General features: G+C 34.5%; 1 protein-coding gene across 1 annotated transcript in view; it reads right to left on the reverse strand.

Moving 5' to 3' along the window:
* LOC122264947 (uncharacterized) overlaps positions 1-12,500 on the reverse strand; it is a 183,754-nt gene that overhangs the window by 53,782 nt on the left and 117,472 nt on the right. Inside the window, exons 7-10 of the mRNA XM_086533010.1 lie at positions 11,371-11,533; positions 6,011-6,096; positions 2,862-2,963; positions 673-753 (exon numbers count right to left, since the gene is read on the reverse strand). Coding sequence (XP_086389136.1) covers positions 673-753; positions 2,862-2,963; positions 6,011-6,096; positions 11,371-11,533 — 432 coding nt within the window. The remainder of the gene's footprint in view (positions 1-672; positions 754-2,861; positions 2,964-6,010; positions 6,097-11,370; positions 11,534-12,500) is intronic.

The following is a 12,500-nucleotide window of genomic DNA, read 5'->3' on the forward strand; positions in this document are numbered from 1 at the left end:
ATGCGGGAGACTATTTATAAATACATTTCCCTCTTCTACTGAAGCGTAATTCACGTTTGTATAAACATGTTTATCACTAATGTATAGGTCAATGTATATATATATACATTTGTTCAACCTGAAAACATTCTGCAGATCAGTCACTCTAATGGAAAAATTCAGTTCATTTCCAACTTCCACTCCCAAATGCAGTTTGATACTACAAAGATATGACAAAAAAAACTTACATTTTGATTTACAAATGACCGGATTCCAGGTATTGCTTACCAAAGCTTTCCCTAAAATAAATATGCCCAATGAAAAATACTTAATGAAGTAACAAACTCATTACCTGCATCTCTTACTTCTATTATCCTTACTGAGGATTACCGAAGATTTTCCAATACTCCAATACAAACAATATCCCAAACAAGAAACAGTGTGACTTGGCAGCTTACAATGCTTAAGCAACACAACACAGAGCCCTAACAGCTTACAGACAGTGAGTAGGTCCACATTAACTCTACAACATCTCCACTCATAAAGTGATGGACTAACTTACTAATATTAGTATTTCAAATCCTTTCCAATTACAATATATCAATAAAAGTAAAGTATAAAAAAAAAGAAGAAAAAAAAAAAAAAAAGACTGAACCAAGAATAAAATTGCAACAGGAATAACACCATACTCACCGGCGATAGCTGATATAGTACATTCCCCGGACTGTGGGCTGGGGGGTAGAACTGCATCATGCCTGACATTACAGGAAAATTCTGAAACAAGACAAAAAAAATAAAGGGTTAATACTGGGGAACTCTCAAAACAGATGACAAAAAGAATGTAAACTATGGATCTAATGAGGCAAAACTGTCCTCTGAAATAGTTATAGGGGGAGGGGGGCAGCAATTGTTAGTTAGGCTGAATGTTAATGTTTTTTTGGAGGAGAAGCCGTATGGATTTTGCTTTTAATTTCTTCCCCTGTTTTTAGATAATTCTTTTCAGTTAGAAATATATTTAGGGCCTCATTTTATGAAAAATTTCAGTTAGAAATACATTCAGGGCCTCCTTTTATGAAACATTTTGTAAACTCAATTAATATACAATATATTTCAATCATTCACAACAAAAAACAGAATGCAATTCAAGGGGGTAACTTGAGAAGGGGGGTAAATTTTCCCCTCACACTTTTGAAGGGCTAGGAAGCTTAGATCTTTTACAAGAGTTTTTGAAAGGTTCTCAAAATGTGAACACTTTAATGTAACTAGAAAGATGGAGAAAATATATATTTTCTCATAAAACTGACATTAAATTGCCAGAAACCATTCTCAGCATGATAACATTCAGCTATCATTTATTCAATCAGTTGGAATGCTTGAAAATTTGAAATTTTTTACAGATATGGATATCATAATCCAAGAGAAGTAGAATTACATTCTGGAATATCAATTCAATTCTCATTTCATTGATGTGCTAACTTACACACCTAAATGCTTTTAAGCCAAAAAGTGTACTAAATCTAGTCACACTCAGGTGAAGACATGGGCAACCTGTACCAATATTCCACTTGAAATAAGAAAATGAATGTTCCAAGTATCAAAATGTAGAGTTTGATGTGCAAGTTCATGAAAACAACTCACTTTTTTGTGTATATTGAATGAGAGAAGATAGAAGGATTTCTGCTTCAGATCTCAAAAGTGTTTTCTTCAGGGGTTAATAATTACATTTATATTGTTTCTTACTTTATATTCCAGTTTTACAGATTAATTCCTGAAAAAGCTCAGCAGCTGACCAGAAAATGAGAAATGAGGAAAGAAGGTAATAATAATCCATGGCCATAGCCACATACGATAACTGTAACTTCTAAGTCACTATCTCTGAATCAGGATTAACACTGTAATAACAATTTTTTTTCTTCTGATACACAAATAGTCTATTTCTAGCCAATACTTTACATTCTGCAACCCCTTTAGCTTAATCCTAGCCTTCATAAACTAAGCTTCATCTCATAACACCTGCCACTTTCTCAGGCAACGTAGATAACACATGGCCTTTCCAAAACCTTTGAATCTTATCTCATTTCCAGCACTCTAGAACTTTAAAAAGTGAAGTCATAGAATCTTATCTCAATTTTGCAATATGTTTAGTAACTATTGTTTGAAATATATACTTGAACAAAGAAAACCTGTCTATATATTAACTCTTTCATTGTATGTATAAATTTACCTCTATCTTGAATACCAAGAAAATGTCTGACAAATGATATCATACATGTTTTCCTAATTACTTACTCTTGCCCAATCAGTCCCATGTTTACCCTAAAGAACATTAACAGAAGATTTGTTTTATGCTTGATGCTTGTAGGATTCATTAACAATATTATACAAGGTAGCTTTTGGCTCTAAAAGTGTTTTTGAGGCAAAATTTACTTCATGCATAAAAATATTGGACAAAATGGTGACAAACCCCATAACCCCTTGATGCCAAGGACATGCACTGTCCATTATGGTTTTGTTTTAGATGGCTCCATAAGGGCTCAGTAATCTAGAAGTTACTTAGAATACCTGACCTCACCCATTTAACCCATTCCTTGGATTTTGGGCAAGTTTTTTTTTTTTTTTTTTTTTTTTTTTTTTTTTTTTTTTTTTTGGGGGGGGGGGGGGTAATTATTCTTACTAAATTGCTATCATTAATTTTACTGTATTCAGTATTATGAAGTTCATAATAATAAAATAACTATATAAATCAAAGCTCTTTCCACAAAAAAAATCAAGGATTAAGATAAATATGTAAAGGTTAACAACACCTAATGTCCCATATCTCTCTCCAACAATACTGTACATCACATGTCAATCCTTAACAACAGTGCTGAAAAAATACTTACTGGCATATTGTGTGAATGCGCTAAGGTGACCTGTCGTGGTTGGCCACTGGAGTGCAAGTGTGGTGGGGCACTTGGTCCTCCGGGATGAGGGTAAAATTGACCCTGAAATGTGAAGGTTATAAGCAATTAACATTTGTGACATGATTAATAAATTTATGGTAAATTACTGTAAAAGAATGACAAGAAATTACTTTATGTCAATTCAAATACCTTTTTCCCTTTCTTTTTTCTCAATTCCCTCTTGTTCTCTCACTCAATAAAGTACTAACCTGTTCATCATAAAGCATCTTCTTTCAGTTAAAAAAAAAAAAAAAACTGCAATGACCAAATATAAATCACAAGGCCAACAAACAGCATATATAGATATTGCTTATTTCCTGGAGTTCTGTACACTATAGTTCTTAATATTCAAGACCAATCAGAGTATCAAATCCCCTTATATCCTCTTATTTAGAAATGTACATTTATGAGATTCTAAGTATTAAGTGTTCCTGCAGTATCTAAAACTTGCTTCTTCTCAATGTTAAAATATATGTTCTTTCTATATCTACAACTCCCATCTCTATCTATAATATTGCAATGACATTAACAAAAATCTAATAATAATCCATACATATACGTTTTTAACAAGTCTTGTGATCTATGAACTTTACGCCCTTGGTAGTGCTATATTGTACAAGTGTTTGTGACAAATATCCAAACTTTCATCATTAACATCTCTCTGTCTATATACTTCTAATTATAATGGGTGTCATATTCCTTATCCTAAACAACGCTGCCGCTTAATTTGTCATCTCTACTGCACTTTATCACTAAAATTTGCAATGCTTTCTTGTTTAATCTTGGTGATTGTTTATTCATGGACAACAGTAAAGGGATGTCATGTCATAACACTTTTTTTGAAAGTCTTCTATGAAACTTGACTTTGTGATCTTCATTCACTTAGATTAAAATTGGGAGTATGTGGAGAGGAGCAGGAATTTATGCAATACTCACCATCTGCTTTGTTTTAATACGACACATATCTGATTTTGAAGAACATGTGATAAGTAAGATCATATGACAAAATAATACCATGATTATCTTTTGAATACTGCTCTTGGTTTCTCTCTGGTTTAGAGATACAGGTAAGATTTTAATGAAATTATATGGTACTATATGGTACATTATAATTCTCAAAGAACCTTTAAAAATAATAGATAAATAATAGGTATTCAGTAACTGACTGATATTTCTTCAAACTGCATGCAGTAGTCAGGCTAAGGATTATTAGTATTTTTTATTGGTACCGTTTTTACATCAATATGAGTCATACCTGTTTCAAGGATAACAATGCATTAAAATGTAAATCAAACTATCCTTGAAGCTTCCAAACTCACAGAAACCAATGGAACATACTGTCCACTGTAGATACCTAGCACCCTTTTTTGCTTTAGTAGTACACTAACAGAGACATACCATATGTGCACATAGTTATAGGGCCTGGGTGTATAATTTATCAAAACAAAAAATAACTAGAATGTAAAATTATAAGGGAATATTTGGTTATACAAGAAAGAAGAAGAAATAGAAGAAAATTATTTGGGGTAGTAGGTAGCCCCTAATAGGGTTCACAGCAGGCTTTAGAGAATTTTCCTCAACTATTTTCCTGTCGTATCTTTTCCTAAATTTGGGGTACTTCTTGTACGATAGTACATCAAATATGCCAAAAATATGGAATACATGCATGTATGCATATATACAGTTAATAACAAAATACAATCAAGCACACACATGCACAGGCACACAGAATAAAGCATAAAATACATGTGTATACTTCTGTCTAATGTAGCTGTAACCAAAAAAAGAGAATTCTACATTTTATTCACCAAATATTAAGCAACTGAAAGATTTAAAAAAATATATATTTTCTTTATCGTGAGAATACTAAATTGCAGTATCCTCCCTCTGAATCATTGCAGATTACCATTCAGAAAGGCAGTCACCAACAGGCAATGTCTACATGATGTCCTTTAAAGATTTTTTATCAAGGCCAGCTTCTTGAAACAATAACAAGCGAAAAAACCTTTACCTTAAAAAAAACCTTTGCATTTTAAATTCTACAGTACTAATAGTCTTAATACATTCAACACTAGTTATTTATTTAGCCCATTCATTGCCTGTGACACATCAAAAATCAGGCTGCTGATTCACTATCAATTGGGCATGTGTGCATTTTGGACCATTTAAGTTCTTAGGGCATCTCCAAGACATTTGAATGAGTCAGAAAGTTTGTTAAACTAAGCTTCATGTTGCAAATGACTAATGCCTTGTATTCTCACTAATACGACATTAATAAATCAAAGAAGCATCTATTCTTGTGATTCCAGCTATGATTTCATAAATTTCAGAAAAAGTATATTTTTTTCTTTCCCACAATGGCAGGACAGTTGCTTCACATTAAGATGGTACATTTAGGTAAAACATTAGTCATCTATCAATAAAAATATACTTTTTTTACATTCAATAAATAGATCTGCTTATGAAGGCTTTATTAATTATCTATATGCAGATCAAAATATTCTGATATATTTTATGAAATTATTGTCAGTGACATTTAGAATGTCATGGGGAGTATGAGCATATCTCCCAGATTCCTTATCTGTAGATAAGAGAGAAGAGACTTGTATTTGATGTCAATTTTGCATCAGAGGGAGATGATTTTGGTGAAAATGAACCAAAGGGGGAGGGCATAGAGGATGGGGGGTACTTGCTCACACACCCTTGTGACTGGCCATGTCAATGTAAACAACGTCCCACACTTTTGGACTACTTGAGCATCTGTTACCCATGCTTCATCACATAATAACAATATGGGGAGTATTATCTTTTCCGACTATTCCAGGTATGTGGGCAAAATACAGATTCATCTTAGAAAAACAATGATCTGCCTGCAAAACCTGAATGTACTTATGAAATCTCAAAGTAATGGTTGAGTTAACACATACATACACATCCAACAAAATGAATGCACATATCCTTACAACCTTTATTAGTCATAAAAAGATTTTCCTTTACTTTATTTTCATCCTTCTAACTCTTACTGGATATACTATAAGGTAACCTAACAGGGGAACACACCCCTAAGACAGATTGCCTGGCTCTCTTACCTGAGCATTAGGTTGTGGTCCCTGGGGCTGATTCTGTGTCGTGGTGGAATACATCATGTTGTGTGATGCCACCGGTAAGGTCCCTCCTGAAATAAAAAGATACAGATCTTGATTAAAAAATGTTCCACTTCTGCACTACTTCTAAATGTTATTTTTAAATCATGCATGTCTTGTACTGACCATTTCATACAAGTGATTTTCTCTCTTCACCATGTCACTGTGAACATATATCTGAGAAAATCATGCTAGTCAATCAAATAATCTTAGAATCTAAGGGCATGAAAAATCTTGCTAGTTACTACATTTATATTATTACTATATCTTATATAAGACATTAACAAAAATAGGTAAAAAAAAGTAAAATACAAAGAATTGAGTTACCACTCCATCTTAGAGTCATAAGCTATTATAAGAGTCCCTAATATAAGAGTCCCTAATAATAATCATTTATAAAATACCTAATTACACACAAAGCAACAAAACCCATGTACTTAACATATAAAACCAAAAAAATATGCATCTGGATGCATTTCTACATATCTAGATGTATTAATAATGAAACATGACAATATACCAAGCACTGACTCTGAGATATGCAATAGTATGGCTTGTGGAGGGGAATGAAGTAGAGGAAAGGATGGGGGGTTGCAAGCATGATATAATTCATACAGTATCAGAATTACTATGTCACAAACATTATTTTCCATTCACAAGAAAGAAGAGGCAGGGAATGCAACTGTATGACTAGCTCAAGGAAATGAGGGGTTACAAGGGGAATAGAGGTCTAGGGAGAGGGATGGTGTGCTAAACAGTGCCAGATATACTAGAACACTACATAAGTCTCATTCACAACTACAAAGGCAAAGTTAAAAGTCCACCTGTTTATGACAGTCTTACCATATTCATGTAAAGAGTATAGCCAACACTGGACACTAACAACCACAAATGTGGCAAATAGGACTTTTGGGGGTTAAACTTATCCAGTCGGGAAATATCATGTGAATGGATTAATGCTGCAATGTGGGAGCCTTGCCTCATGCCCACTTCAGAGGTCTCTTCACTAATGTGCAAAAAGTATATTATGTACTCTCAAAAAATATAAAAAATTGTGAATCAGGATATTCATTTTCTTTTCTTTTTTAAGGAATGCAATTGTTCTTCTAACAAAAATATAAAAAGCAGAAAATGCTTAGCAGCCTATAAGTCTTTTCACCCATTGATGCAAAAGTTCATATATACATGAGCCCAATTTTTTTTCATGTATCATCAAGTGTATGTCCAAAATTTATTTCTTACAGCTTCAGTAATTATTCCATATTATTAGCAAGGTAGATTTTAGATTATATGTTATCTATAATTGCCTGAATCATGTAAAAGATTCACCTTTAGAGATAATGACAATATCATGTAGGGAAACCTCACAAGCTTTAGATCATTATATTCAATCTTTCCTGCTTACCCTATCCTTGAATTGGCTGGAAAAAAGTGTGTAAGCGGTGCACAGCAGCCACTATGACTCTTCCTAAATTCTCACTGCTTTTCCATCGCTCATGTTGCTTCCCTCATCGAAGAACACATGGATGATACTCAGCCTCGCCCTAAACAACTGGCAACCTACTGCCCATCATCTGATAGCTGGTGACCTACTACTAAGCCCTCCTCCATGAAATAATTTCTTTGATAAGTCCTCTGGCTTTGAGTTCTCCATTTGGTATGAATAAAAAGGTATGAGTTACAAATCCTCAATCCTATAAATAGTGGGGGGAAAAAATAAAAAAAAGATAGCCGTCTTAACTCATTGCAGACAGGCATGTGTAATTGACAAGGAGCTGCCATTCAACAGTTTTGGTGAAATAAGGGAGGCTCAAGCTTCACCCACAACTGTTTTTTCTGCCCACCTCCTACTCATCTATACATTAGAGTACTGAAAATCTTCTCCACTTTTTTGTTTTGTCATGATGTGAAACTTGTAGTGGGAACTAGTATAGCTATGAAAATGTTTAGACAAAAAAAACTGTAGTTTAGTCTCCATAAAGGAGGAAAATAAGCTGTACATATAAATATTACAAATTTATGGATGGAGTAGGATGTTTGGCAAAACATTTTCTTTATTGAAACAAAAAAAGACAAAATATCTACAAGTATAAACACTTCTATTTCACTTCTAGTCCCACTAGGCAAGACAACCAAAATGACAGAGGCACCACCTTACATGTCTCATACATAGTCAAAAACACTCATGGCATCATGTTGCCTCCATCTGCAATGGGTTAAATGGAGTTGAAACCAAAAATTTCAACTGATGAAAATAAATAAAAATATTTCTCTACACAATATTAAATATGTCTAATGTCCCACATCCAATAAAAAAAAAAAAAAAAAAAAAAAAAAAAAAAAAAAAAAAAAAAAAAAAAAAAAAAAAAAAAGCATAGTCTCTGCCTGCCTGCCTGCCTGCCTGCCTGCATTTCTACCTTTCAGCCTGCCTGCCTGCATTTCTACCTTTCAGCCTGCCTGCTTGTATTCCTGCCTTTCTGCCTGGATTCCTGCCTTTCAGCCTGCCTGCCTGCATTTTAGCCTGCATTTCAACCTGCCTTTCGGGCTATCTACCTGCCTGTGTGCAGTGAGCATTTTCAAGAGGTGGATCACTTACATACTGCATTATTCCGTTTGTGGAAATAAAAAGCAATACCTTCAGTTATAACAACTTATTTTATATATCCTTTTACTGATACTTCACATATAGACTCCTATTTCATACTAAGTAATAGGAAACTATAAATAGGAAAAGAAAAGAAAAGTTATTAAGAATCAAGTTTCATAAACACCCAAATTAGTCTATATACTGTATATAAAAAGAATAAGTTACAGTAATAATTTTAAATTCTCAAATAATCTATATAACTGACATCAGAATATTCTATGCATAAGACCTTTGGCACCTAAAAATGGAGGATCTAGAAAAGCAAATGGAAATTCAGTATAAAAAAAGATAAATAGAGCTATATTCATAATCATAATCATCCCCATGGATAATGGTGTATAAACCCTTTGTGGATGGGCCTATATTTGACACGGGTCCACCATTCAGGAGAGTTGGTGGAACTAGGAAGTCTCAAGCTTTGCCATTCAACTGTTTTTCCCCCCTAACGTTTTTTCCCCCAACTCCAGCTTATCTATACATTAGACTAATGAAAACTTTCTCCACTGCTTGTGTTATATCATGTTTGGAGTCTTTGAGTCTTCATAAAGGAGGAATATATGCTGTCCACTCTGTGTAACATTACTATTACAAACCTATGGAAGTATTAGTATAAAGTTTGGCCAAACATTTTTTTACTGTAATAAATAAAAGAAAAATAATTAAAAACTACATTCATTTCTCCTCTTCCTCACACTTAGTGCCACTCAGGAAAACAGCCATAGTGTCAGTTGCACCTTACACAATTCACATGAGGTTTAAAACACTCACAGCATCAATGTGTTGCCACCCATTGGCATCACCCTTGGCCTGCTTTTGTGGGCAGCTATAATTTTATGAATTTTTAAGTGAAAATAGACAAAACATACACATATATATCAAACGAGCTGAGGACACAAAAAATTTGTTGTTTGCTTCAAAATGCTTATGGGCTGGATGGTGTGGAGTGGTGAACAAGGAGGACTGGTGATAGATCAGTGTTACTACTAACAGCCTGCTGTTGAATGCAAGCACTCAAAGATTGTTTTTCTGTTCTTATTTGTTACAGCAGACTAACTATATCGTTGCCATCATTAGCATACCTATTATCATTATAATCACCATCACAATCTTCATTAATTTTATCGTCATCATCATAAACAGCATTATTTGGAAATATAGGGACATTAGATAATGCGTGAGGGTGAGGTCAGGGTGAGGGACATCAGAGGAATGCACAATGGCCATATCTGCCATTAGCTTCACAGAAACCCGTGAATTGGGAATGCTTTCTGGAGCATCAACTGCCTTCTCCATGAACAGACTTTATGAAACTTAACCCATTCATGCCAGGGCTATTCCGGCTCTAAATGGTCGGAAAGCCGGGGTTTTCAAACACATAAGCCTAACGCCTCGGGATTCTCGGGCAAACTAGCAGCGAGCCTGGGCTGTCCGCTCGCTCACCCCAAGCGCCGGCCTTGACCAAATATCTTGTCACCGCCGTCTGACCCAAAAACCACAAAATGTGTCAGCACGTCAGCTGGTGCGAATGGGTTAAACTGCTATTTAGGTATCAATTCCACAACCACTTCTATATCATGGACGGAATCATGTGGGCTAAGCTCCAATTACCAAACATGTAAAAAAAATAAAAAAAATAAAAAAATAAAAAAATAAAAAAATAAAAAAATAAAAAATAAAAATAAATAAAAACATAAATAAATAAACAATGAAAATCTGAACTTTTCATTAACCCATTGCGGACGGGGGATAGATTTGCTTGCCCTGTCTTCAGGATGGGTTTTATTTCAAATTAGGCAGCTTGAAGCATCAAAATTTGAATCTTCCCACTCTCTTTCAGTCACTCATTACAAAACTAGAGCCAATTTTGTGTTTTATTTTTTGTGTGTTTTATTGTGTTTAGAGAAATATTTGCCATATGATAGGTTCTATCAAGGCTACAGTTGACTAGAATTGTAATATATGATCCATATCAGCTCATTTTTTTCTTTATAATAAATATGATAGAAGTATTGCTGTTTAGAAGGGCAAAAAGAAACTATTTTTTCATACTTTTGGGCTGTCATGAACGAATACAAAACATATAACCACCTACAATGACAATAACATGAAGAGGTAGGGAAGAGGAAGGGAATCTGTGCTTATGATTGAGTGCTACAGTAAAAGGCATCCATATTGGCACAGGAGCACATTTTAGACACTGGGTATGGTTCTTGTTCTTCCCGCACATACTTCATCTGTGGTACTTTAGAGCAAGAGGTCATCAATTTAGTGTGTGTCACTGCTCTCTAAAGACAGTGCTTGCTAGAGACCATAGATAGGTGCCATTCAAGGCTCTCTCTCTTACTGGTGCTAGAAGAAAGTGGTGCCATCTAGGTTTTATAAGTTAGGTTTGTTCAATATTACGGTAATTATAGTAATTACTCTTACTCATAGCACAATGATATAGCACAATGATACAAAATCCCCGAACGTCGTGTATGTCACGATGCCCGTCGTCAGGTAAAAGCTCCTGCGTCATGTATGTCATGACACACATCCGCAATGGGTTAATACCCCTCAAAGAGCATGAAATTCCGCAATGGGTTAATACCCCTCAAAGGGCATGAAATCCCTTACTATCTCCAAACACTTCCCTTATAAAGCAACAGAGTTTACTAACCTGAGCCTTGTTGTATTTGCTGTGTTGAACCTGGCGGGAGTGCTTGTGTGTTGAGGTCGTGTGGCGGTCCCGGGGGCTGAGGGCTTGGCCCAGGTGGCACTCCACCAACCTGACCCACTCCTTGGCCCACTCCACCTGTGCCGTGCCCACCTACACCTCCACTCTGGAATGCAATAATGTAAAGAATTAAAAATGACATCAAGGTCTCTACCTGTTCATAAACATAAGTAAAACTGACAAAAGTCAAAATATCTGTGATCTATATCAAAATAAATTAACTGTAAGCAACAAGGTAAAACAAAATTGAACATTTCCTTTCCGTTTTGGGAAATTTTCTCTTCAATCCAAACTTTCATGTTGGTATTAGTGCCATCTAACATAATATCAGTTGACTTCACAGGCTAGAAACAATCCTACATTTGGAATTCTATTTGTTACATTTGGAAATCTATACATTTGTTTGCTAACATTTTGCAGTTCTTAATCCAATGTCACTAGGCATGTTTCGAAGGTGGATCATCTACCAACCAAGATAAATCTGCAGTGAGGGTTTGGATATAACAAGATTATTTTCCGAGAGTGCAGCCATATGCAATATCATTACTCTAATTGTTATGCTTGGAGTACTATTGGTCTGAGTGTGTAATACATAATTTGAGGGTTTATCCTTACTATGAGGTACATAATTTCTATTTTATTAGGTATAGTAAGGCTGTAATAAGGCTGTAACTGTATACCTTCTGTGAATTATAATCTATGTACTGAATAAAAAAAATAAATAATACTAATAATAATACTAATAATAATAATTAATGAATATAATAACAATACTAAAACTGTTTACAGTACTCTCTTATGTCAACTTTAATATCATACTAAGAACGGGCAAAAAAAAAAAAAAAGAGACAAGCATAATCATACTGACCTACCTCATCTACAATAACTTACCATTATAATAATGATAATTATGATAATACTATATAAATATGAAGACATACAGGAGTGCTCTCATGTTTATATCTTAGCATGTACATATGCCATGGTAATACAGGCTCAGCCAAGCCATAGTATGTATAAATGCCATCTGGCATTTTAGCACTTTTTTGCCATGGAACATATATATGAATCCA

The sequence above is a fragment of the Penaeus japonicus genome, unplaced genomic scaffold, assembly GCF_977035675.1.
Source record: "Penaeus japonicus unplaced genomic scaffold, GWHDUDI00000001_assembly GWHDUDI00000038, whole genome shotgun sequence".
NCBI lineage: Eukaryota > Metazoa > Arthropoda > Malacostraca > Decapoda > Penaeidae > Penaeus > Penaeus japonicus.